The 24572-nt window shown below is 57.6% G+C and overlaps 1 protein-coding gene across 2 annotated transcripts in view; it reads left to right on the top strand.

The window, feature by feature from the left end:
- The window catches only part of LOC133750211 (exportin-6), a 123467-nt gene extending 108663 nt beyond the window's left edge, over positions 1–14804 (top strand). For both annotated transcript variants that reach the window (XM_062179667.1, XM_062179666.1), the window contains exons 16-24: positions 529–675; positions 1458–1647; positions 6144–6299; positions 7332–7446; positions 7586–7757; positions 9221–9382; positions 11445–11543; positions 11650–11880; positions 14206–14804. In XM_062179667.1, the coding sequence (XP_062035651.1) occupies positions 529–675; positions 1458–1647; positions 6144–6299; positions 7332–7446; positions 7586–7757; positions 9221–9382; positions 11445–11543; positions 11650–11880; positions 14206–14307 (1374 nt within the window). In that variant the 3' untranslated portion in view covers positions 14308–14804. The remainder of the gene's footprint in view (positions 1–528; positions 676–1457; positions 1648–6143; positions 6300–7331; positions 7447–7585; positions 7758–9220; positions 9383–11444; positions 11544–11649; positions 11881–14205) is intronic.
- Positions 14805–24572: the final 9768 nt, after the last annotated feature.

Here is a 24572-nt window from a genome sequence, read left to right as displayed (position 1 = left end):
TCCTGTGGCATGTCATTTTCATCATGCTCATGCCACTCTTAGAAAATGCTCTCCCTCGTGCTGACTTCAAAGTGACCGTGGTGTGTGTCCCCGGCCGTCATAGGCAGTTGAGCAGAAAGGCACAGGGGAGACCAGCGTGGCTGACGCAGTGCACACGGTGGGACTGAGGCAGGTGGCTGGGCGTGAGGAGTGCGGGGGTGGGGGGGTCCCAGGCTGTTGGAAGGGGGCCCTTGGTGATGTGCCGAGGAGTCGTGTGGGAACGTGTGACTGAGGGGGCTGCCAGATGGCTGAGCTGAGGGTGACAGAGTTCAGAGTCACAGGGATGGTGAAGGAGCTGGAGGAGGGGACCCCGGCTCGGGGCAGGCGCTGCGGGCCTGAAGTCATCCCAGGAATCGTCACTGAGTCTGGCCTGGGTGCTCTGATTGGCAGCTGGGAGCCAGGGTCAGCTCATGGCTGCCTCAGTGTAGTTCTGCCAGTCCCTGTCTGCCCAGGGTGGGGCTGAGCTGACACGCCCTCTTCCCTTTCCAGGTCCAGGACAAGTTGCTGCTGTCTGCGTGCCACCTGCTGGTCTCACTGGCCACCACTGTGCGGCCTGTCTTTCTGATCAGCATCCCTGCAGTGCAGAAAGTGTTCAACAGAATCACCGATGCCTCTGCCCAGCGGCTGGTTGATAAGGTGAGGTCCGGGCTCCCCAGCTGCAGGAAAGCAGAGGAAGAAGAGTGTGGCCTCTTTGCACTCAGCGGGCAGCTTGTGCCCGCACAGAGTTCTTACCTGGGCGGCACTGGCAGGTGGTCCTCAGCGATCCTCGCAGCGCCCTTTCCAGTGTAGTCAGGGTGCGGCCCCGTCGGGGGTGGGAAGGCGCCTCTTGACGGGCAGACGGCTTTTGCAGCCTCGACACCTGGTCATTTGGTCTGTGGTCTGAGGGTTCTCTATGGTTTTTTGGTCCAAACCAGTCTAGCTTTTGTTTGTTGTTCCTGTGTGTGTGGTTTTTGAAGAGCTTCAGGCAGTGTCTTAGACCCCTTCTGGGAGGTTCAGGTTTGAATGAACAGAGAGGAGTGAAATAGGAGGGGAGTGCCTGGGTGGGAGCCCTTTGCTTTCCTTGCACCACGGCTCTGTGGGTGGGGAGAGACGCCAGCCGGCTCTGCTCTCAGCAGCGTCTGAGAGTGTGGGCAACCAGCCGCTGAGGGGCTGCTCCCCCTGTAGAGCTTCCAGTGCCAGATGAGATGGGAAGGAAGAGGGCCAGGACTGAGTGTTGAGCCTGGCACTGGGGTGCCCTAGCCTCAGACTTGGTCTTACTGCTGCATTCCTCTGTCCTCGCTGGCTTGCCTTAGAGTTGGACCACAGAGCTGCTGGAGTCCCTGGCTGGGGCTCTGGGCACAGAGTGTGCAGTGGGTGCCGGCGGCCGGGCTTGCTGTTGCTCTTTAACCTCTGATAGATGCCTTTGGGGTCTCTTTTAGGCGCAGGTGTTGGTGTGCCGAGCCCTCTCTAACATCTTACTGCTTCCGTGGCCGAACCTTCCAGAGAATGAGCAGCAGTGGCCTGTGCGCTCCATCAACCATGCCAGCCTCATCTCCGCGCTCTCCCGGGACTATCGCGACCTGAAACCCAGTGCCGTCACTCCGCAGAGAAAGGTGCCACTGGATGACAGTAAGTGACCCAAGGACATTGGTAGGGCAGGATTGTTCTTTGTGGCAGATGAGATTTGCACCTGAGGCTCCTGATGTGAAGTCCTTTGTCCATTGTCACCAGGTAGAAATCGGTGAACTCGTCAGCTGGATCCACTTCTGAGTGCAGGTTGCCCCTGTCTGGCGTAAGTGTCCAACATGCCAGAGACTAAGACAGACGTTTGTGGATGTCACTGTTGATGGTGCCTTCCCATCGATAAGATACAGCCATGGTGACTGTTGATCCATTTCTGATACTTGTACAAACCTCTGATCTTTTTCCAAATAAAATAATTCAGAGGTTTTGAAAGCGCTTGGGGTCTTTACACACAGCACCTGAAGTTCGATTGTTTATATTAAAGAGGGGGAAAAAAAAGAACCAGAACTCTTGTTCAAGTATGTGGTGTCAGGTTTTCTGGAAAGTCTTCCTGAAATAGCAGATAGTAAAACATGTTTTCAAAATACAGTTTGTTTTCACAGTAAGAAAAGGTTGAAATATTTTTAGATGATGTCGCTTGTAGAATGCTTCATGAATTATTAGATACAATAAAGAATACTCTGTATTTTTAAGAACATTAATCAGGAAGATTAATGTGTGTTCATTGTACAAAAATATTAGAATAGTATAAAGAAGGAAAAGGAACATTCCTGAATTTGTCAATTTTAATATTTTAGAAAATAACCAATATAACTATGCCTTGTTATTCTTTCTTTTTTTATTTTTAAATGTATCTTATGTTATATGCTTATAGTTGGATAATAGTAGCTTACTTATGTTTTTAAAAATTGTATTTTTTTTATTTGAAAGGCAGAAAGAGGGAGAGGGGGAAAGAGAGAGAGAAACAAAGATGAGACACCTCTCCTCTGCTGGTTCACTCCCCTGGTGCCTGCAATAGCCAGGGCTGTGCCATCCCAAAGCTGGGAGCCAGGTCAGTCTGAGTCTCCCACATGTTGGTAGGGACGCAAGTACTTGAGCCACCTGTGCCGCCTTCCTGTACGTTTGCAGGAAGCTGGAATTGGGTGCAGAGGCGGGATTTGAATCCAGGCACTGTGACATGGAGTGTGGGCTTCTCAAGCTGCCTGCACCCACTACTGCACAGCACCTGCCGTAGCTTACCTACTGAGGTAAACCACTCTGGGCACTCAGGTCTCTGTCCATGGCTTCCACATGCCTGGGTTCATCCAGCTGCAGGCTGAAAATATTTGGGAAGAATGCTGCATTTGTACTGAACGTGTACAGGTTTGTTTCTTGTCAGGCTTCCCTAAAACGACTTAGCATCGTTAGGTGTTAAGGAATCTGGAGATGCTTCCCTGGGGTCTGTGGGTAGGGAATGGGCCTGGGTGCTCTGCAGGCACTGCACCATTCTATGTAAGGGACCCGGGCATCCACACATGGCTCTGGGGGGTCCTGGGACCGGTCCCCCAGGGCAGATTTGCATCCACATCCAATCTCTGGCTGTGCCAGCACCCGACTTCAGACTCTGCTCTGTGATCCTACTTTCGAGTTTTTTTTCAAAAACAGTAATTCTTTGAATTCTCCCATCAGTTTATGAGTTAGGGACTGTTAATTGTCTTGGTTTGTTCATGAGGATACTAAGGTATAGGAAGATTAAACAGTGTGGGCATTACGTGTGCAGCTGTTGTGGAGTCATGTTTTACAAAGCTGAAGGCTCTCTTTCCTCACTTGACCGTGCTTGGTAATTATTTCAGTCAGCATAGGCTAGGGTGAGCTCTGTGGTCACAAGCAACCCAATAGCTTAGTGGCTTTAGTGCAAGAAAACACTTCTTTTTTTAAAAGATTCATTTATTTACTTGGAACTCAGAGTTACACAGAGAGAGGAGAAGGGGAGGGGGGAGACAGAGAGAAAGGTCTTCCATCTGCTGGTTCACTCCCCAATTGGCTGCAATGCTGGAGCCGCACTGAACTGAAGCCAGGAGCCAGGTGCTTCTTCAGAGTCTCCCTCGTGTTTGTAGGGGCCCAAGGATTTGGGCCATCTTTTACTGCTTTCCCAGGCCACAGCAGAGAGCTGGATTGGAAGTGGAGCAGCCAGGAGTTGAACTGGCGCTCAAATGGGATGCCAGCACTACAGGCGACGGCTTTACCTGCTACGCCACAGCGCTGGCCCCAAGAAAACATTTCTGTACATCGAACTTGGGGCTTAAGGATCCAGCTTGGTGAAGGGCCCATTTCAATGTGTGCTTACACTAGGGAGGGGTGTGAGCAGTGGTTCTTACAGCTCATTGTCCAGAGCAAGCCTTAAGACCACTTCAGAGGGTTGGAAAGTGTCGTGTCAGCTGAGTGACAGTGATGGTTTGCTGGGTGAATGTAGCTAAGAGCATGGTTAACATTTGTTGAATGGGTTGAAAACTTTGTGTACATTATTTCATTTGGTCTTCCCTGTGATCCTGTGAGACATATCTTATCCTTTTTCCTGTCCCAGCTTTATAATTTGAAGTAGCTTCACACCTATGTAATAGTTGGAAAAGTAAGGTGAACGGCTTCGTCTGTTCAGTCTGTGTGTTCTGTGTATCTTTCACCCAGCTTTTACCAGGTGTTGTTTTGCCATGGTGGTGCTTTCTTCCTACCAACACACACACACCTTTTTAGAGATGGACAGACGTCACCACTTCCATGGTGAAAGTGTTGCCTTTCTACAGAACAAGGTGCTGTCTGCACTGTAAGCAAACACCATTAACGTGGTCAAGATGTGGGGCAGTGTTGAAGTAATGGCATTTAACGTATACACCACATTAAATTTTCTCCAGTAGTTATTACCAAAATACTCTTTTTTTGTGTTTGAAAAACCGAGGCTGTATTCCAGGGTCTCATCTCTAGTCTCCTTTCCTGTAGGAAAGCACCCCTATCTCTTCACTTTCATGACCGTGGCATGCTTGGAGAGTCTAGGCGTTCTTTCTGAATGTTCCATGGTCCGTTCTGATTGTTTGGAGCGGTTTCTGGTGCAGTGATGTGTACCTGCCCCATGATTGACAGTGGTCACTGTACCTGCTTCAGGCAGTGTCTGTAAATCTGACCATCGGAGAGGCACTGTCTCGCTGCTGCCTGGCAAGCGGGAGTTGCTTAGGCTCCTAGAGAAAGTGGTGGGCCCAGGGCTCACTGCTGGGTCTGAGGGGCTCCCACACCTGTCCTGTGGAGGTGGAGCCCAGTTCACTTCCCACACTCCTCTTACATAGACCTGCAGTGCTTTCCGAGATTTCTAAATAAGTGTTTGTTTTTGTTTGAGTTGTCTTTGGGGCAGAGGTCTCTCCCCCTGGGCCTGTGGTTGCCTGGTGTGGGAAACGTTCATGTGCTTGGAGTTGTTGTGAGTGGCTCCTCATTCGGTGGTGTTCACTGGTTGGTGTGCTGGCCCAGGCCTACTGTGGGCTGCTGTCTTTGTCCTTCCTCGGCCTTCCAGGTGAGGTGGTGCTGTCCACGTTTTCAGAGGAGGAAACCGGCACTCAGGATCAAGCAGAGTTGGGGGCCAGACCTAAATCTCTTACCTCCTGAGCATGACTTTCTGCTCCCCCCTCCCTGCAGCCGCGTCAACCCCCACAGAGGTGGCTGAGCTCCGGGGTGTGGGGACGTTCAGAGCATGCTGCCAGGCGGAAGCTGGCTCTCAGCCGGCTTTGGGTCAGCCTCTGGAGGTCGCCAGGTTAAGCGCACCAGGCTCAGGCTGAGCCATGGGGTCCCCTGGAGAGGCTGGTGGGAAGCTCCATTCCACGTGTGCTGGGAGCAGTGACGGCTTCCTTGTCCTGGGTTGTCTCCTGCGCCAGGCACATTGCTCACCTTGTCCCAGCTTCGTGTCTGAGTTGCACCCCGGCAAAGATGGGGCTGCCAGGCATCCAGCCCAGCGTGTGGAGCCGTCTGGGGATTGCGTGTGGCTCACAGCCAGGGGTTTCTCACTGCCCATTTGCTGCCACTGCTTCAGTTCCCTGCATTCTGCATGGTTTCAGAAAGTGAACTCATGCCCTGGGGCATTGTCAGATTGTGTCACCCAGAATGATACGTGTCATCAGGCCGCAGGCTGCTCGGCTGAGGACTGGACAAGCCGTGTGTGTGCGTGACCACACTGGAGGAGCAGGCTGACTGCACGTGTCCATTCTTGCTTGTGGTGATTCGCTCACCAGCCCATTCGGCAGTGTGGAGTTCCGACTGAATCTCAGGCACCTGACCTGGGGATCGTTTCATTTTATTTATTTTTTCCTGTGGACTTGTTGCCGGTGGGTAGGGGCAAAAATGTGAGCAAGCAGGTGGGCAGCTGGAGTCCTGGCAGCAGAGAGAGAAGTAAGATAAACAAGTACCTAGAGAGCAGGCTACAGAGAGAAACCCTGGCACCCCAGCCTGCAGAGGCCCTGCTCCCTTGGCCGGGCTTCCTGGTCGTCTTCTGGATGCCTCTGCAAGTTCCCTCCCCTCCCCCGTGCTCCCTCGCATCCTGCTTTCCTCAGCCGCATCGTAATCGGCACCCTGATCTCAATTTGCAGCCAAAGTGATCATCCACCAGACACTTAGTGTCTTAGAAGACATCGTGGAGAATATCTCTGGGGAGTCCACCAAGTCCCGCCAGATCTGCTACCAGTCGCTGCAGGAATCCGTTCAGGTCTCCCTGGCCCTCTTTCCAGCTTTTATCCATCAGTCAGGTAGGAGCTGGCCCAGAGGCCTCACTGGTGGATGGCACTCCCAAGAGCCAGAGCAGTTGGTCAGAGGGGTAGCACTCACTGTGGCTGCCCAGTGAGTGGGGGAGGGGGAAGCTGCGCTCAGGGTGGGGCACCATGGTGTTTGCGGGGGCAGCTGGGCCCAAGACCGCTTGGGGAAGTGGGCAGAGCTGTCAGTGTGGCCTCGGCACTGCTGTCATGTGGCTCAGAGTCGCTGAGGCCCCTGGCCTGGTTGGCCTTTTTGAGTCTGCCTTGGCCACTCTGGAACATGAGCGGACGTGGGAGTCGCGGGACCTTCCATGACAGCGATGAGAGAATGTCTTCAGCTTAGAGCTGCTCAGCTCCTCGGTGGGGCAGTTTGGCTGAGATCCTGTGGCCCGTCCCAGTTGGTCCCGGTCGCTGATGGAGGCTCACTCCTGCCCTGGGGCTGTTGGCCTGCATCATGAGAGTACTTACCATGGTCTTGTCGGTCTCCCTGGAGGGGACCAGGGGCTTCACCGTCAGCACACACTCACCGATGGCCGCTTACAAGCTCATTCTGTGCAGTTTGAGATGTGGGATTGGAATTGCGCTACATGTAGCCAGTATTTTCTGCAGTTAATCCATGTAATGGGGCAGAGCTGTGCAGCCGGTGTATACCCTCATTATCCACTTTGAGCCACTTGCCCCCTGGCCCAGGTGCAGGGGCTGTGGTCAGGGAGAGAAGTGGCTGAAGCCCCAGGCGTTGATCCCACTGGACAGTGGTCAGCATGCACACACAGTGATCCATCGTGCTGGAGGCTGGGCTGTGAGGGCTTCGCTTGATCATTGGTTCCTGTGGGGACCCGGGGAGCACAGGCCCATGCACCGGAGCCGTGTTCTCTGCGTGTGCTCTATCATTCCTGCTTCCTGTCACTGGCTCTGGTGGTGCAGGAAGCCTCGGGGAGAGAGAGTGTAGATTGCGGAAGAGTCCAGCGAGCGCGGGCTGGGTACCCCTCGGAGCCTCGCCGTGACCTCCTGCCTTGCTCTTTCCCTTAGATGTGACTGATGAGATGCTGAGCTTCTTCCTCACCCTGTTTCGAGGCCTTCGAGTCCAGATGGGCGTGCCTTTCACTGAGCAGATCATACAGACTTTCCTCAACATGTTTACCAGGTAACCGCCGGCTGCTGCCCGAGGTTTTTGGGTTCTAGGGAGAAGCAGTGGGGCCTGGGGCTGTCGGCTGCTTTTGGGCACTGGCTGGTCGGCAGGGAAGCATGGCTTTGGTGACTATGTGCCGTCCTCTTGTCTGCAGAGAGCAGCTGGCGGAGAGCATCCTGCACGAGGGCAGCACCGGCTGCCGCGTGGTGGAGAAGTTCCTGAAGATCCTGCAGGTGGTGGTGCAGGAGCCTGGCCAGGTGTTCAAGCCCTTCCTCCCCAGCATCATCGCCCTGTGCATGGAGCAGGTGTACCCCATCATCGCAGAGGTAGGAGGGCCGGCCGTGCTGTGTGCTACCCCATCTTGAGTTTGGGGAGTATTGAAATAGGAAAAGGCATTGTGTTTTCAAGTCATTGTAGTATTCTTGTGAAGTAGTTTTTCCAAGAAAGATGGCATTTAGCTTTGTACAGTCTCTCTGTATTGATTAAATCCATTAGAGACGGTGTGGTGTGCATGTGCCAGGTTGACCATCACAGGTTAGGTCGGTAAGATCGGTCAACACACATCACCACGTATGCTGCCCTCATAAGAGTGTTCACGGCCTGAAGGGCGCGAGGCAGCTTCCGTGTCACAGGGAAGCTTTGTGTCCTCAGTCCCTCGGCATGGTACCTGCCACGGTCCTACAGGTGGAACTTGGGTTGTGAGAGTTAACATTTCTAACTGTCCGTTGTAAGAACAAAGTAAGCAGTTGCTGTGTTAGTCTGCTTGTTGTTACTTTGAGATGCCTTAGAGGAGGGTCTTTGGGAAAGCAAAGGCTTATTGAGGCCACGGTTCGGGGGTTACAGTGCGGGGGCTGTACTTAGTAATCAGGTGTGTGATAGCCACTCTCAGGCACCACAGTTAGCTTGAATCTGCTCTCTCAGTCCATCCAGCATTCACACGGAGACATGGGAGTTTCAGTGGCTGCACGAGTTGAGGGGAGACCAGCCCTGTAGCGGCCGGAATGGTCGCTTCGCCTCAGGACGCATACGGGAGCCCTGTATGGCTTCCTGCCACGGAAGCCTGTGGCCTCTGGTGCCGGTTTCATTTTAATCAAGGCTGAATTAATATATCTGGGCTTTATAATTTTGAGTTCTACAAAGACCTCTGGACCTGTTGTCCGCTGATTTGGAGGTTTTGAGCTAAGCTGGGAAACCCTGCTGAGCTGCCTCCCCCTCTCCTGCTGCGCTCAGAATCTCCGAGGCCAGGAAGAGCGAGCCGGGTCCAGAGAGCGATCAGCGTGGTGTGCGGCTCCCCCAGGAGGTCCTCCTGACGGCTTCTTGGTGGTTCCTGAGTGCTCTGTAAACTTCGCTCTCCTAGCTGCTTTTAAGACATCTTGTTTGTTGTTAGCCTGAGAGGTTGCCTAACACCAACACGTTAGCTGGAATTGAGATTTTGCCCTAGGAAAGTGAACAACAGCACCAAGATGGGACGGTCATATTGGCATTTTTCAGAACAGAGAATCTGTGGTCCTAATTGGCCCTTCACTTGGCTGCCTTTTTGCCTGGTGTGTAGAGCTGAATGCTTCCATCAGAAAAAGGGCCCCTGGGCCCTGTTGGGGGCCTCTGTCTCTGCCGAGGGCTCCTGATGTGCACGGCGACACTGTGGGCTCAGGTTTTCTGCACAGGCGGTGACAAGAGTGTGTGTGGGAAGCTGGTGCCCTGCTGCTGGCAGCAGGCATCTCTCTGGCCTCTGTCGCGGGGCCAAGGCTGCGGGAAGGGAAGGGCTGAGCGTCCGTGTGTGTCTCCACAGCGGCCCTCCCCGGATGTGAAGGCCGAGCTGTTTGAGCTCCTTTTCCGGACCCTCCATCACAACTGGAGGTACTTCTTCAAGTCCACCGTGCTGGCCAGCGTGCAGCGGGGGCTAGCCGAGGAGCAGATGGAGAACGAGCCCCAGTTCAGTGCCATCATGCAGGTGAGGAAGGGCCGAGGACAGGCGCACCCCACTCTGGGTCCGTTGGCCCGCCTGTTCTTGGCTGACTTCCTGGCGTGTGGTCCCCCCTCCTCCCACCTGGCCATTGCAGCATGTCCTGTCTTTGAAGCCCAGCCCAGCTTCTCACTATGTAGGGAGCCTCTGTCTCTTCTTCTGTAAATGGGGTTGATCCTGCCTGCTTTGGGAGGGGTAACTAAGATCACATTTACAAAGTGTGTGGTGCTTACAGGTGTTTGACAAGTGTCACTTCCTTACTGCCTGCCTCCTGCCCCCCCCCCCCCCCCCGCACCCACCCCCAGCACTAATTCATGCTGTGGGGGGTGGGGGACGGCCATCAGCAGAGGTGCTGCCCTGGGAGCAAGCAGTGGTGATGGTTCAGTCCGCTAGAAAAGTGAGCTGTGTGGGTCCTGAGGCTCCTGGCAGTGGGGGCCCCTGGGCAGCGCTGGGCTGCTGGGAGCTGCTGTCAGATGATCCCTGCCTTTTGCACTCAGCTGTCAGGCTTTTGTATTGTTTTTTTCAAAAGACTGATTTTAAAGAAGATTTATTTGTTTATCTGAAAGGCAGAGTTAGAAGGAGACAGAGAGGGTGCGGTCTGCCATCCACTGGTCTGCACCCCAAATGGCTGTAATGGTTGGGGCTGGGCCAGGCCAAAACCAGGAGCCAGAAACTCCATCTGGGTCTCTCACATGGGTGCAGGGTCCAAGCACTTGGGCCATCGTCCCCTGCCTTCCCAGGTGCATTAGCAGGGAGCTGGACTGGAAGTGGAGCAGCGGGGACTCAAACACGTGCTCATATGGGATGCTGGCGTGGCAGGGAGCAGTTTAGCCTGCCGGGTCCCGGGCTTCTGTGTTCTGAGACCCAGACTATCGGGGGCATGGGGTGGGGGGGAGGCTGTCCTTGTTTTCTCATTGTGTGCTTTTCCTCATGGGGAAGCCAGAGGAATTTCTACCCCTCCTCCCTTCAGCCAGCACACACCATGCATGTGGGCATGCATGTACAGTATGCACACACACACATACAACACACATGTGGGAATTCCTGCCTGGAGGGCTTGGGTTGGAGTAGCCAGGTCCTTGTTCCCCACCCCCTCCCTCTCCAGCGCTGCCCTGGCTCAGGGCTGGTCACAGCGTCACAGTTTGGCAGTTGCTTATGTGTAGCTATGGTTTGGTGGGCAGTTCTACTTCTGAGTATTTTACCTGAGATAAACACAGGCAAACAATACAACCTGAACGCAGGTGTTTGTAATGACTTGTTTCCTGATTGTCCCAAACTGGGAAAGTGCAGATGCCCATCTGCTGGTGAATGGATGTACAAACGGGCACATCCGTGCTATGGGCTAACTCAGCCATGGAAAGGAACACACGGCTGGGACGGACACCACCAAAGGTGGATTTCAGTCTTCCACCCCATGTGAAAGCAGCAGGTTCCCAAAGATGGGACTCAGAGCTTTGTAAGGGGGGTGTGAGATGAGGCAGAAAGAAGAAGCAGGACCCCGTGGGGAAGACTCAGGTTGAGCCCTGTGAGGAGCACTCCTCAGGTCTGAGCGAAGGTCAGGAGGCCTGGGACAGCAGGTGCCCTCGCCGTGGCCCTCCACATAAGGGCAGGCTCGTGCTTAGGGCCGAGGGCCTGGAAAGACTTGGTCTGAGAGGTTTAAGATTTATGTATTTATTTGAAAGGCAGACTTAGAGGCAAAGGGAGAGAGAGAGAGAGAGAGAGAGAGAGAAAGAGAAAGAGAAAGAGAAAGAGACTGGTTCCCTCCCCAATTGGCCACAGTGGCTGGAGCTGCACTGATCTGAAGGCAGGAGCCAGGAGCTACTTCCAGGTCTCCCATGTGCATGCAGGGGCCCAGGGACTTGGGCCATTTTCTGCTGCTTTCCCAGGCCTTAGCAGAGAGCTGGATCGGAAGTGGTGCAGCCGGCATTTGAACCGGCGCCCATGTGGAATGCTGGCACTGCAGGCGGTGGCTTTACCCACTATACCACAGTGCCGGCCCCAGTCTGAAGGGTTTAAATGCTGCTTATAAAATGATGGGCTTATTTCCTAGGCTTTTGGACAGTCCTTTCTCCAGCCTGACATCCACCTTTTCAAGCAAAATCTCTTCTACTTGGAGACTCTCAATGCCAAGCAGAAGCTGTACCACAAGGTAAATGCTGTGTCTCCTTCCTGAGCCATGGACCAGGTTCCAACCCCTCGGGTCGGGCACTGGGACCTGCCGTGGCCCCCAGTCACTGGTCTCTCTCTGCCCGCAGAAGATCTTCCGGACCACCATGCTGTTCCAGTTCGTGAACGTGCTGCTCCAGGTCCTCGTTCACAAGTCCCATGACCTCCTGCAGGAGGAGATCGGCATCGCCATTTACAACATGGCCTCTGTGGACTTCGACGGCTTCTTTGCGGCCTTCCTGCCGGAGTTCCTGACCGGCTGTGATGGTGTGGATGCCAACCAGAAAAACGTGTTGGGGCGGAATTTCAAGATGGATCGGGTGAGACGGGAGGGCTGAAAGCAGGGCCAGTGTGGGCCGAGGGTGGGGGTGGGCCTCGTCAGGGCCCGGGCCTAGTTGTGCCCATTCTGGAGGTTGGCTGCAACTTGTCCAGTGGATGCCCCGGGGCTGGGCCTTTCGGTGGAGGGGCACGCACTCTTCCCCAGTCTTGGCTTCTGCATCGTCGTCTCAGCCACGTGTGCCCACCTCCTGGGCCTAGCACTCAGCTCCTTTGTCCTGACCTGTGCCGTTGCCCTGCCCTTGTCTCCTCATGGGGAGGCACTCCTCCGAGGCCAGCACTGGTGTGGTAGAAGCCGTGCCAGGTACTCTTGCCCAAACTTGCAGACAGGCGGAGAAGATTGGTGCCTGGCAGCTGTGCCCGTGGGGCCGGGGTTAGAGCTGGGGCTGACCTTGCGGCCGCCAGTCCTGGGAGCGGCCCTCACAGCACTCGCCTGGGCCATTTCCACCTGACAGCAAGCATCGCTGGTGACGTGTGCCATGCCGCTGCACGGTGCCCGGCGTCTGCCGTGGCCTCCTTCCTGGGCGCTGCCTTCACTTCCTGCCGCAGGTGCCCCAGTCTCAGGGCCCAGCCTGCTGTTCAGGGAGCTTCCCCTGTGGAGTAAGCGGCGTTCATCTTTATCTGCCTGATCCCGGGTCAGGTCAGGGGAGTTCCTGATGGCATGGCTGTGCCTCCGATGGGGAGCCGCAGCTGCTCTAGTGAAGCAGCCATAACGACTCTGCTTTGTGATGTGTGGCAGGGTAGCTTCTTCTCACATCTGACTTACTTTTGTCTTGGATCGTCTTTTACTTGGGTTTGTCTGGTCCTCTCCTGAGCTTCTGGAAGTTCACTTCAGCTACTTGGGTATTTTTCCTTCCTTATATATATTTTTAAAGATTATCAATTTATTTAATTTATTTAAAAGGCAAGTGACAGAGGGACATTCCGTTTGCTGGTTCACTTTCCAGATAGCGACAACAGCCAAGTCTGAGGCAGGCGAAAGCCAGGAACCAGGAACTCCATCTGGGTCTCCACAGGGACCCAAGTGTTGACCTATCTTCTGCTGCCTCCCCAGGTGCATTAGCAGGGAGCTGGGTCAGAAGTGGAGCAGCCAGGACTCAAACCAGCGTTCCCATATGGGAGGCCAGCATCGCAAGCTGTGGCTTAACCCGCTGTGCCACAGCCCTGCCCCGCCTCCCTTTCATCAGAGGCCGGATTCTGTATTAATGATCAGTTTCTAACGACATGAATTTCAGTCAACTTGTTGATTTTAAAACACGGCTTCTGCTTCTACTTACACATTGGAAGCACACTCAGGTTCCACTCTGGAACTTCCGATTTGCTGTTTAAAAGGCAACCCCCATGGCGCTGGTTTTAGTCCCGACTGCTCCACTTCCGATCCAGCTCTCTGCTGTGGTCTGGGAAAGCAGTGGAAGATGGCCCAAGTCTTGGGTCCCTGCACCCACATGGGAGACCCGGAAGAAGCTCCCGGCTCCTGGTTTCGGGTTAGCCCAACTCCAGCCATTATGGCTTTTGGGGGAGTAAACCAGCGAATGGAAGCTCGCTCTCTCCCTCTCTCTCTCTAACTTTGCCTCTCAGATAAAAAGGCATTGCCCCTTCTGTTCATGAATTCACTGTGAGTTTGAAGCCACAAGCTCCTGCCTTCACCCAGTCTTGCTGGGAAGATGGGCTCGCAGTGCCCTCTGTAGGCCACACTGTGCCCAGCTCACTATGTGCTCTGGCTTGGGCAAGCAGTGTTCCCAGATGACACAGGCTGGATGGTTGGCAGTTACAGAGCCCAGGAAGCAGGATTCAGACTGAGTGTGGTGGCTGCAGAGCCTGCAGCGTGAGCCTGCTGGGGCCAGGGAAGAGGCAGGAGCAGCCGTCCCCCAGGCAGCTTGTGCTGGGGTCAGGAGGGCCTGGCGTGCCTTCAGCTGCTTCTGAGCCTGGGCGCGTCCCGGGGTCACAGCAGACGGCACCTGGACACGGGCCTCATGTGCGTGCTGAGCACGTGCTTTGCTGCTGGCCTGCAGCCGTGCAGGAGGCGTCGGGTGATCCCGCGTGGCAGGGGGGCATCCTGGGCTGTGTGTTCTGGAGTTCCAGGTTCACACTGCGGGGGCTTCCACATGGATGTGCCCCCTGCACTGGCTCACTCGGGTGGATTGGGGCTGCCTGCAGGCCGGTGGGGGAGGCTCAGGAGCAGGCTGTCCCGCAAGGCCCTGTACCTCTCTGGCGGGGGTCCGGGTGTGGAAGCAGCTGGCGCGATGTGGTGGGGGGCGAGCTGGAGTGTGGGAGGGCGGCTGAGCCACAGCGGTGCCCCTGCCTTCCAGGACCTGCCCTCGTTCACCCAGAACGTGCACAGGCTGGTCAACGACCTGCGCTACTACCGACTCTGCAACCACAGCCTGCCCCCCGGCACCGTGAAGCTCTAGGCCCAGCCCCGCGTGCCACCTGCACCACCGCCACCTCCACCCTCACCGCGGAGAGCGCCCAGACAAGCCTCAGCGCCCTGCCGTCCTCACACCCGAGCAGTGTGGCCTGCGCCCGTGCCTCCGCTCCGCTCTGTGGGGGCCCTCGGAGCGCTGGCTGGAGTTCCCAGGGTGCTTGGAAGAGGCAGAGGGTCACGAGGCGGGTGCCTGGGAGGCACCGGGATCCCCTGTGGTTCCGGCAGAGGGTGCACTTAGCAGTCAGGAGCGGAACTGCCAAGGACAGCGAGGACAGCGCCGCCTTCCCACCATTCCACCCCGCAGCCCGGGAGAGACGTCGCCAGCCCCGCTGTGGGACTCCTCTGCCAGCCCCTCCCCGATTGCCTTGAAATCTCGGCTCTTTGTCAGAGATTCACAGAGACTGTGTTTTTGTTCTTGTTTTCTCAGCATTCCATTGTGATACTTACTGACTAAGAGGCTTAATGAGAAATAAAACGCTTATGTTGTTGTTATAAAAACAATGGTGCGGGGGCTTCTTTTCACTCGGGCCTCTGCCTGGCCGGCATCCTGCTGGGGGAGCAGGGTGGCAAGGCTTGAGGCCTCCATGGCGGGACACTCGGAGCCACGGGCGGACCAGGACCCCAGTTCTAGCGAGGGCAGAAGTGGCCGCCTGGACAGCCAGCTCGTGGGGGAGGTAGCGCTGGCATCCAGGCCTGCTCCTTTCCTTCCCAGGATGCCTGGCCGGAGCTGAGGGCTCCGTGGAGGCAGGAGGGGAGGCCTCTTGATGGAGCACCCAGGGGTAGAGGGTGGAGTGGGGATGGCGGGAGGGCGAGTGAGGGCAGGGGTGGAGGGCTCCCTGACAGGTCTCAGTGCCGGAGCCTTGCCCAGCTGTCCACGTGCACGGTAGGTACCCATCCTAGAGTTTGCAGCACTTCCTGTGGTAGGTGTGATGGGTGGGGCTCCCCGAGGAGTTGGGGGGTGCAGTTCCTGAGAAAGAGGAGGGGTCAGTGTAGGCAGGGAGAGAGTTGTGGTTTGATGGCTTCTATCGCTGTGGGGGTGCTGGGCAGGTGTGAGCAGCAGAGGGGTGTGTGTGTGCGCGCGTGTGCGTGCACAACCCCTTGCTCCGGGTCAGAGCTTCCCAGTTCGCGCCACGGTTCAGGAATGAGGGAGGTACAGGGGCTCTCGTGCACTCCTACACCTGCTGGGGGTGAGGGCTGAGGGCACGCTCTGGCCCAGTGGCTGCCTGTGACCCCCACCCATGGGCAGGGAACTCCGGCAGGACTTGGGGAGGGCTTTGCTTCTGTGTGGGGTGGAGGGACTCCCATTGCTTGTCTGTGTGCAAGCAGAGGCTGGGTGACTCAGGACCGGGCAGTGGGGAGGTCGGAAAGGCCTCTGATCTGTTTCTTGCCCTCAGTGCTCTGGGGCCTGGCCCAGAGCAGGCCTTAGGACGTGCGCCTGGACTTGGATTTGTTTTCGGGTCCTGGGCGAGCACGGGAATCGGGTGGTGATAGAGGGGATAACAGTGAGCCTTTTGAGCAGTCTCAGGTGGGGGCTACTGAACAAAGGGCACTGCTCCCCCTGCCGCCTTGGAGGGTGAGGGGCTCTCTGTCTCCACGGAGGTTTTGTGGCCCACATCCACCACCGGAACAGCCGCTTGCCCTGGGAACTGATGACGCCTCTGTATAATAACCATCTTTTCTGGGGTCTTTCTTGACCACCAGCCTCATGGCGGTGAAAGGCTAGAGGTTCCTTTTTCAAATTTTTATTTATTTATTTGAGAGGCAGAGCTACAGACAGGGAGGGAAGAGAGAAAGGTCTTCATCTGCTGGTTCACTCCCCAAATGGCTGCAGTGGCCGGAGCTGTGCCGATTTGAAACCAGGAGCCAGGAGCTTCTGGGTCTCCCATGTGGGTGCAGCAGCCCAAGCACTTGGGCCATCTTCTGCTTTCCCAGGCCATAGCAGAGAGCTGGAAGTAGAGCAGCCGGGATTTGAACTGGTACCCATATGGGATGCCAGCACTGCAGGTGGCAGCTTTACCCGCTTCACCACTGCGCCAGCCCCAGAAAACTCTAAAGTAGTCAACCCTGTGTGCCTACAGAAAACCAGTGCTGATGTGTCGTCTCCCACATTTCCCTGCATGCGTGCAGATTGGAGTGTGAGATCATTTTGCTCCCCACCTTTTGTGTCGTCTCCCACATTTCCCTGCATGCGTGCAGATTGGAGTGTGAGATCATTTTGCTCCCCACCTTTTGTTTTTAAATTGAGCACCTGCTATTTTGTACTTTTTTTTTTTTTTTTTTGACAGGAAGAGTGGACAGAGAGAAACAGGGAAAAAGGTCTTCCTTTTCCATTGGTTCACCCCCCAGTGGCCGCTGTGGCCGGCACACCGCGCTGATCCGAAGCCAGGAGCCAGATGCTTCTCCTGGTCTCCTGTGCGGGTGCAGGGAACAAGGACTTGGGCTATCCTCTACTGCCCTTCTGGGCCACAGCAGAGAGCTGGACTGGAAGAGGGGCAACCGGGACAGAATCCGGTGCCCTGACAGGGACTAGAATCCGGTGTGCTGGCGCCGCAGGCGGAGGATTAGCCTAGTGAGCCGCGGCGCTGGCCTGTAGCCTCCTTTTTATCCACTATGTGGTGACAACTGCCTACGAGAACATGACTTTTTTTTAAGCTTTATTTATTTGTAAGAGCTACAGAGAGAGAGAGAGAGAGGGAGAGGGAGGGAGGGAGGGAGAGAGGTCTTCCATCTGCTGGTTCCCTCCCCAAATGGCCACAATGGCCCGGGTTGGGCCAGGCAGCAGGCAGGAGCTCCATCCTGGTCTCGCACGTGGGTGGCAGGAGCCCAAGCACTTGGGCCCCGGGAAGCCTGGATGAGGTCGTGGGGAGGGGGATTACCACAGCTGAACCCCCAACCAGGACGTGTTCAGCAATGAGAGAGCTTGTCAGTGACAGTGCTGGCACAGCAGGTGCAAACAGACTGGGTCCTGTAGTCCCACCTGAGGCAGCCAGGCTCACTGTGCGGTGGGAGGGGCGGCAACCCTTCCTCTTTGGAAGGCGGGTGCAGGCACTGTTTTGACCCCTGGGACTACTCTCAAAGGAAGAGACTCCCCCCCCCCCCCCCCCCCCCGTCCCGACGTTGAGAGCCTTCAGGGCCCAGTCTGTGTTTCCAGCACCCCGCAGAAGGCTTGACCCGGAGCAGGAGCCCCCAGAAAGGCTGAGCGCGCCCGGGGACCCTTCAGGTCCACCCCCCTCCCCCCGTGGTGGCTTGTGCGGCGTCCAGGCAGGGACACCGTGTCCTTGCTGGCCGCTCACCCGCCTGGGCCGCAACAGGCCTGATGTGACCTGGCACTCCCTCCCCTCCTCCCCCAGTCCGTACCATCTCCCAGGGTAGCCTGCCTGCCTGCCTGTGCTTTTATCTCCAAACACCTGGCCTTCCATGGTGGTGTGGGCGTGGCAGGGGCCGGCCCTGAGCTTCTGAGAGCCCTGCGGACAATGGTGGGGGGAGCTGGAGACAGACGCATGTCCTCGTCAGCCCCCACCCCGCCCCAGGAGGGCGCTGCCCCCACTGCAGAGGCGAAGTCCCTGGCGGCCACACGGAGCCTGGGGAGTCGCGGTGACCTTGCCGCCAGCCTGGAAGGGCACGGGGAGCGGCACTTCCCACTCCGGATTGCGTGTGTGCCGCATGTTAATCGTCCCGGCGAGCCTGAGCCACCCGGGCAGTGGCCGGAGCCCAGCGGAAGCTCTGGGCCTGTTCTTCCCAGGATTATCTGTGCCGCCCAGCACAAATGCCAGCAGGACCTGGGGGCTCAGAGAGGGGGCGTGACTGGCCCAAGGCCACACAGCCACAACTGAGACCCAGCGAGGGTCTGCCTCGGCCGCCGTGTTCCCGCGTCACTCATAAACCTCACGCTGAGTCAGGGACGCAGGACATCTGCTCGAGGGACAGGACCCCGGTCACGCACGGCCCTGGTCCCAGCCAGGGGCGGGGCGGCCGCTCTGCCCCTCTCACCGCCTTCCCGGGGCTGAGCGGCACCTTCCCGGCTGCTGCAGGAACGGGACCCAGCAGCCTGGGGCCTGGGTCCCTCCCTGGGGGCCGGCTGGCTTCCTGGTGCGCAGCAGGGCTCCTTCCCCGGCAGGGTCTGCGCGCCCCTAGGCTTGGACATTTGCTCGCGGGTGGCGCCGGCGGGGCTGGGCTGGGGGGAGGCCACGTCCTGGGTCAAGAGCGAGGCAGAGAGCAAGAGGAGGCCGGAGCTGGTGTCGGGGTTCTGCAGGACAGCCTACACGTGCGTGTCCACGAGCCCACGAGTGTGACCACTGGGTGGCTGGCAAAATGGGCTCTGATTGGACTCAGGGGCATACGAAAACTTAGCCAGGTTCCATCCGCTGGTCCACTCCCCAGATGCCCGCCGCAGCCAGAGCTAGGAGCTCCCCCCGGGCTCCCCTGTGGCTGAGGGGACCCAAGCACTTGAGCCACCAGGTCCAGTGTCGCCTCCCAGGCTGCACGTTAGCCGGGCGTTGGGTTGGAAGCACAGGCGGGCGTGGGTCCCAGGGACCTGGTGCGGGTCGCAAGCCCCCTAATCGGCGCCTGCCCCCGGGGCCTCCGTCCTCGGTCAGTCGCCCCCCCCCCCCCCCGCCCCGTCGGGGACGCGCTGTTCCAGCAGCACAGAGCAGCGGCGCGCGCTCCCGCGGGACACCTCCCGGCCATAGTGCCCAGCCGTCGAGCAGGCGCGGAGCAGGGAGGGGATCCTGCCGGGGCACCTGCTAGCCCGGATGGCCAGCTTCGGCCTCCGCGCCTCTGCAAGGTCACCCCCGCCTTATGTACGGGGAACTGGAACTTCACGCGTGGCAGGCGACCTGCCTGAGGCCGTGAGCGCTCCGGCGTCGCACACGACGCTGTGTGTGCTGCCCGCCCGCGTGCTCCGTCGCTCTCTGTGACGTCACCCCCGCGCGCTCCGGCGCTGTGTGTGACGTCACCCGGTGTGCTCTGTCCCCGCGGCCTCCGGGCGGGGTGCTGAGCCCCTCAGCCGGGCGGCGCATGGCCCTCATGGGCTCGCTGCCTGCCCTGCCCTCCTTCCTCATCCTGCCGTCGTCGCACGGTGAGTCTCGGCTCCTTCCCGTGGGCCTCGGCGGTGCGCACGACGAGCCTGGTCCCTAGCGAGGCAGGCCGAACCAGCCATCCATGGCCGTTTCCGGTTGTGTCTCGGGAATGGGATAGGGGACATGGGGACAGGGACGCGCACCCACCTCCGCATGACCGCTCCTCCCGCAGCCGTGCAAAGGCCCAGGGGCAGGAGCCGGCCGGGCGGGCCGGAGAACATGAGGCCTATATGGCTGGGATCGGGAGAGTGCGGGGCCCTGGGTGCTATTTAAATTTGTACATGTGCTGTTTTACAGGAATTTTAGTCAATAACGAAAACCAAACAGCATTGCCCCAGCCCTACCCCCTTTCTCCCCAGCACAGCCTAGGCCGGGGCAAGCGCTCGGAAGGGGTCTCAGCCGGTCCTGTGGCTGCCCCAAACTCAGGCAGCCTAAAACCCCGGGCGGGGGGCACAGAGGGCGCCTGTGGCGGCGGCCGCCTGGCAGGGGCTGCTGTACCCGCCGGGGCTCCCAGCAGCGCGGGTCTGTTTGCTGGGATATTGGACCTTGAACGTGGAGCCTGCTGTGGTTGTGGGCTTGTTCATTCTCCAGCCCAGGCCACTCATCTCCGTCTCCAGAAAGCCCTGGATGGAGGCGGGGCGGGACGGGGGGGGGGGGGGGACGTGCCTGTGGGGAGATCCCCTCTCTGTGCCCACTCCCCAGGTTACCAAAAATATCTATTTGGGGCCCGGCGCTGTGGTGCCTTGGGCCCCGTGAGGGTTGGCGCCGTCTTGCTGCCCACCACGCTCACGGTCCTCGTGCAAACTCCCCCTGGGATTTGATGGGTTTGAAGGCCAGGGCCAGGGCTGGGCGGGGCTTGGGCTACCACAGAGGACAGGGGCGAAGGGCCCGGGGCGCCACTCTGCTGGCCTCGTCTTCTGGGTTTTTCTAGAAGCGTCCTCAGGTGAGCATGGCTGATGCTGACGTTACCACTGGTGATGAACTTAACCCTCAGGCCTGCTCCTCCCCGGGGGCGGGTGCTGGCTCCCCTGGCAACCAGACCCCTCCTGAGCCTGAACGGGAGTTCCCCTTGTGGAACAAGAGATGCTTTTGTCACCTGGGGACTCCCAAGGGGTTTAGGGGCTCTGCGTGGCAACCAGGGTCACAGGGCGAACGGGGAACAAAATGCTCGCCGGTGCTGCCCCAGGGCAGAGGCCGAGTGCTGCGTTTCTTTCTTTCAAAGATCTATTTATTTGAAAAGCAGAGTGATAGAGGAGAAAGACACACTCACGCACGCACACACACACGCACGCACAGCTCTTCCATCTGCTGGTCCACTCCCCAGATGGCTGCAACAGCCAGGGCTGGGCCAGGCTGCAGCCAGGAGCCAGGAGCTCCCTCTGGGTCTCCCACCACATGGGCGCAGGGGACAAGGATTTGCATTTGTCCAAGCTTCCCAGGCACATTAGCAGGGAGTTGAATGGAAAGCAGAGCAGCTGGGACTCGAACTGGTGCTGTAAGCAGTGGCTTAATCTACTGTGCCATAGCGTGGGCTCCTGCTTCTTAAAGATGTATTAATTTATTTGAGAGGGGGGGGGGTCTTCCATCTGCTGCTTCACTCCCCAAATAGCTGCAATGGTCGGAGCTGGGCCAGGCCGAAGCCAGGAGCCAGGAGCTTCATCCGGGTGTCCCACGCAGGTGCAGGGGCCCAGGGGTGGCCATCACTACTGCCTCCCAGGGTCTGCACTAGCAGAGAGCTGGAGTCAGGAGCGGAAGCCGGGGATTGTAGCGGAGGTAGACGACTTCTCTGCTGGGCACAATGCCTACGCCACCACCTCCAAGTCTGATTCTGACTTTTCTCAACCACTTACAATCACAGACGGCATTCTCCATGGGGAGAGGAGGGGATGGGACTGGCAGAGGTGGGATCCAAGGTCCATGGTGCTTGTTGCAGGGTGGAGGGGATGCGCGAGGTCCTGGGTCAAGCAGCCCTGAGCCTGGGGCCAGCCCCTTGCAAACTAGACTCCTGAGGAGCCACAGTAGACTTGGGTTCTGAGCCGTGTTCTTGGCCACCAGGGAGCCACAGGGTGGGGTGGGGGGGTTGTGCTGGAACAACACGTGCTGGGCTGCAGGTCCGTGAGGGCCGTCCTCATGGATTCTCCCTCTTTCTCTCTCACCTCCTCTCTCTGGAACTCTGCCTTTAGGAAGACATTGACGCCACTGCTGCCCCCTCTGGGAGTGCAGTGGCAGTGTTCTGGTTGTGGTTCTGACCTGGCTGCTCCCACCAACCCCAGGGCTCCCTCCCATCCGCACCAGCTCCCACCCGGCCCAAGCAGTACAACTCCACCAGCCTGCGCCTCTGCTCACCCCCTCTGACCCGGCCCAGCCAGCTGGCAGACAACCCTGGACCTCCAGCCAGGAGAGCTGGGGGGGTCTCTGTCACCTCGCCTTTGCTCACAGGGGCAGGAAGGCAACAGAGGGGACAAGGCTACACCGCACTCTGCTTGGTTGGTGGAGAAGTGGCATGCACCTCCCCTCCCACCCCCTGCCATGTCAGAGCGGCTGTCACTCCTGTTTGCAGGGGAACCTGGGCCCAGGGGAAGGGAGGCCCTGGAAGGCGCTTTGCATGCCCTTGGGATTGGCAGCCCCTCCTGCCGGCACCCTCCACCTCCCGCCTCACTCCCTCATCCCATTGGCAGCGTGTGCTCTTAATGAGCCTGTCCAGACTGGCCTTGTCTCTCAGTGCTGATGGACCGTATCCCTGTAATCAAAGTTTCATGGCTCAATTTAGCGCGGCAGGGACAGGTAATCCTGGCTCCCCTGCTCCTCCTGCCCTGCTCCCAAAAGTCATTTCTGGGATTGGGCCCAGAACATTCATGCACTGTCCTCAGATCACTGCCCACCGGGCTTGGCAGAAGGGACCCTCACCCTCACCCCAGGAAGGCCAGGGTGCCACTGCCTCCCTCTACCCCCTCGTGGTGGTCACTGGTCACCTGGGCCACCCAGATCTCCCCGAGCACCTCTGGGAGGTTGCCGTGGGGTCACTCTCAGGCGCCCCTCCCAGCTCCCCTTCACACCAAGCTGAGTGGCTTTGCCCAGTAAAACGAGGTACAGGGGTCCCATCTGAGCACCCAGGAGAGGCGGAGGGACCGTGCAAAACAGAGGCTCAGCCGGACGAGCGCTGAGGCCTCGCACCCAAGGCCAACATCGCCATCACTCCGTAACCCTGGCTGCTCCGTCCAGGGGGACAGCAGCCCAGGATGCATCCCATCCTGGGTCGGCTGCTCGGGCTGGGACACAGTTTCCTTGGGCCCTCGGCATGGCAGTGTTGGGAGGTGGTGGCCCTTTAAGAGGTGCGGCTCAGGGGAAGTCATTGGGTCCTTAAGGGGCTGCACTTGGAAGGGAGTGGGCCCTTGTGATGGAAGTGTAAGCCTGCCCCCTGCCCCGGTTCCCAGCTCCCCACGGCACCTGGCATCTCAACCTCCTGTGTCTGTGATGCCAGCTGCCATGAGGCGGCTCAGCCAGGGGCACCCTGGGAAGAGCCGGGGCCATGCTATTGGGTTTTTCAGCTTCCAAGTCTGTGAGCTCCAGAACCTCTTTTGTGTGTTAAGTCCCCCAGCCTCAGGGGTTTCAATTTCGTAACAGGCAGCGCGTGGAGTGCAGCTCACGCAGCCTCGAGACTCAGCCGCCGAGTCTTGGCCGCTTGTCCTGCAGCGACAGACAGCTGTCATGGCCACCTCCGTCACAGTCTCAGCCGGGACTGTTAAAGGGGACTGACCCCGTGACAGCTCGGAGGGGTGGGTCTTGACTGGTATAAGCCAATCAGAACGTCATCCCCCTGCCTGGAGTGAGAGGTCAAGAACAATTTGCTGGGGCTTCCAAGAAAGAGAAACTTCTCTGCTGCCTGATAAAGATGCTGTGGGGTAAGGGTGTGAGATCTGGAACCAAGGCAGCCGTTTTGTTGCATATGGGACTTCCATGGAGGTGGGGGGGCAAGAGACGAAGAAACAAAGCTAGTACTGAGAAATCATCCAGCAGGTTGGTGGGGAAGCAAGCCCTTGATTGATGTCTGTGGGCTGCTGGAGCAAGCCATCCTTAAAGCCAGCTCGCCTCCCACCCCCGCCAACAACTGCCCTCCCCGAGGGACAAGATATTGCAGGGATGCATCTGTGACATTCTTATAGATGTTGGAGCCTGTGTGAACGTTGGGCTTTCCAGCTGTGTCTGCTGAAAAACTGGAAGAAACCAGATTGCTCAAGAGACCTCCAGTGTCAGTTTCAAGAGATCCATGCTGCAGCCATTCCGACCCAACAGAAGCCATCACATTGTGTCTTTTTTTTTTTTTTAAGATTTTATTTATTTGAAAGAGTTACGGGGGGGGGGGGGCGGGGAGAGGTCTTCCATCTGCTGGTTCACTTCCCAAATGGCCGCAATGGCCAGAGCTGAGCTGATCTGAGACCGGGAGCCAGGAGCCAGGAGCTGCTCCCAGGTCTCCCACTTAGGTGCAGGGGTCCAAGCACCTGGGCCATCTTCTACTGCTTTCCCAGGCCACAGCAGAGAGCTGCATTGGAAGTGGAGCAGCCAGGACTTGAACAGGCACCCATATGGGATGCCGGCACTGCAGACGGCGGCTTTACCCGCTACGCCACAGCGCTGGCCCCAGGTTGGGTCTTGACTGTGTCTCTTCTTCCCTATGAGACCCCAGGCCTCAGTTTCTTCACCTGTGAAATTGGTACCCTAGCAGCACACACTTGCAGGACTTCCATGGACTTAAACAAAGTATGTAGGGAGCTTGATAAAGGGCCTGGACCATCCCCAGATGGTTAAGTAATGGTTCCTGTTGTTACTGACATCTGATGATGCCGAACGGTGGTTGTGCTATGAGTCCAAGTGTAAAAACCAGACACAGAACTGGGTGTATAGTGCAAAGGAAATTGTATAAAATGTGCATACAATTTTGCATTGAGACATCAGATTACCCACGGAAATGAATTTAAAATGATTGTGAAATTGCAGACAACTGAAGAATTCTTTATACTATCTTGCATTCGTGCAGAGTTCTGCTACACAGTACCTTTGTGCTCAGAAGGGAAGCCTAGGGGTTGGCCTTGTGCTGTAGGAAGTTAGGCTACCACCTGCAGTGCTGGCAACACATATGGGCTCCAGTTCCAGACCTGGCTGCTCCACTTCTGAT

This window comes from Lepus europaeus, chromosome 21, assembly GCF_033115175.1.
Source record: "Lepus europaeus isolate LE1 chromosome 21, mLepTim1.pri, whole genome shotgun sequence".
Classification (NCBI taxonomy): domain Eukaryota; kingdom Metazoa; phylum Chordata; class Mammalia; order Lagomorpha; family Leporidae; genus Lepus; species Lepus europaeus.
The sequence above is the reverse complement of the archived record's forward strand: the minus strand, read 5'-3'. Positions and strand labels throughout refer to the sequence as shown.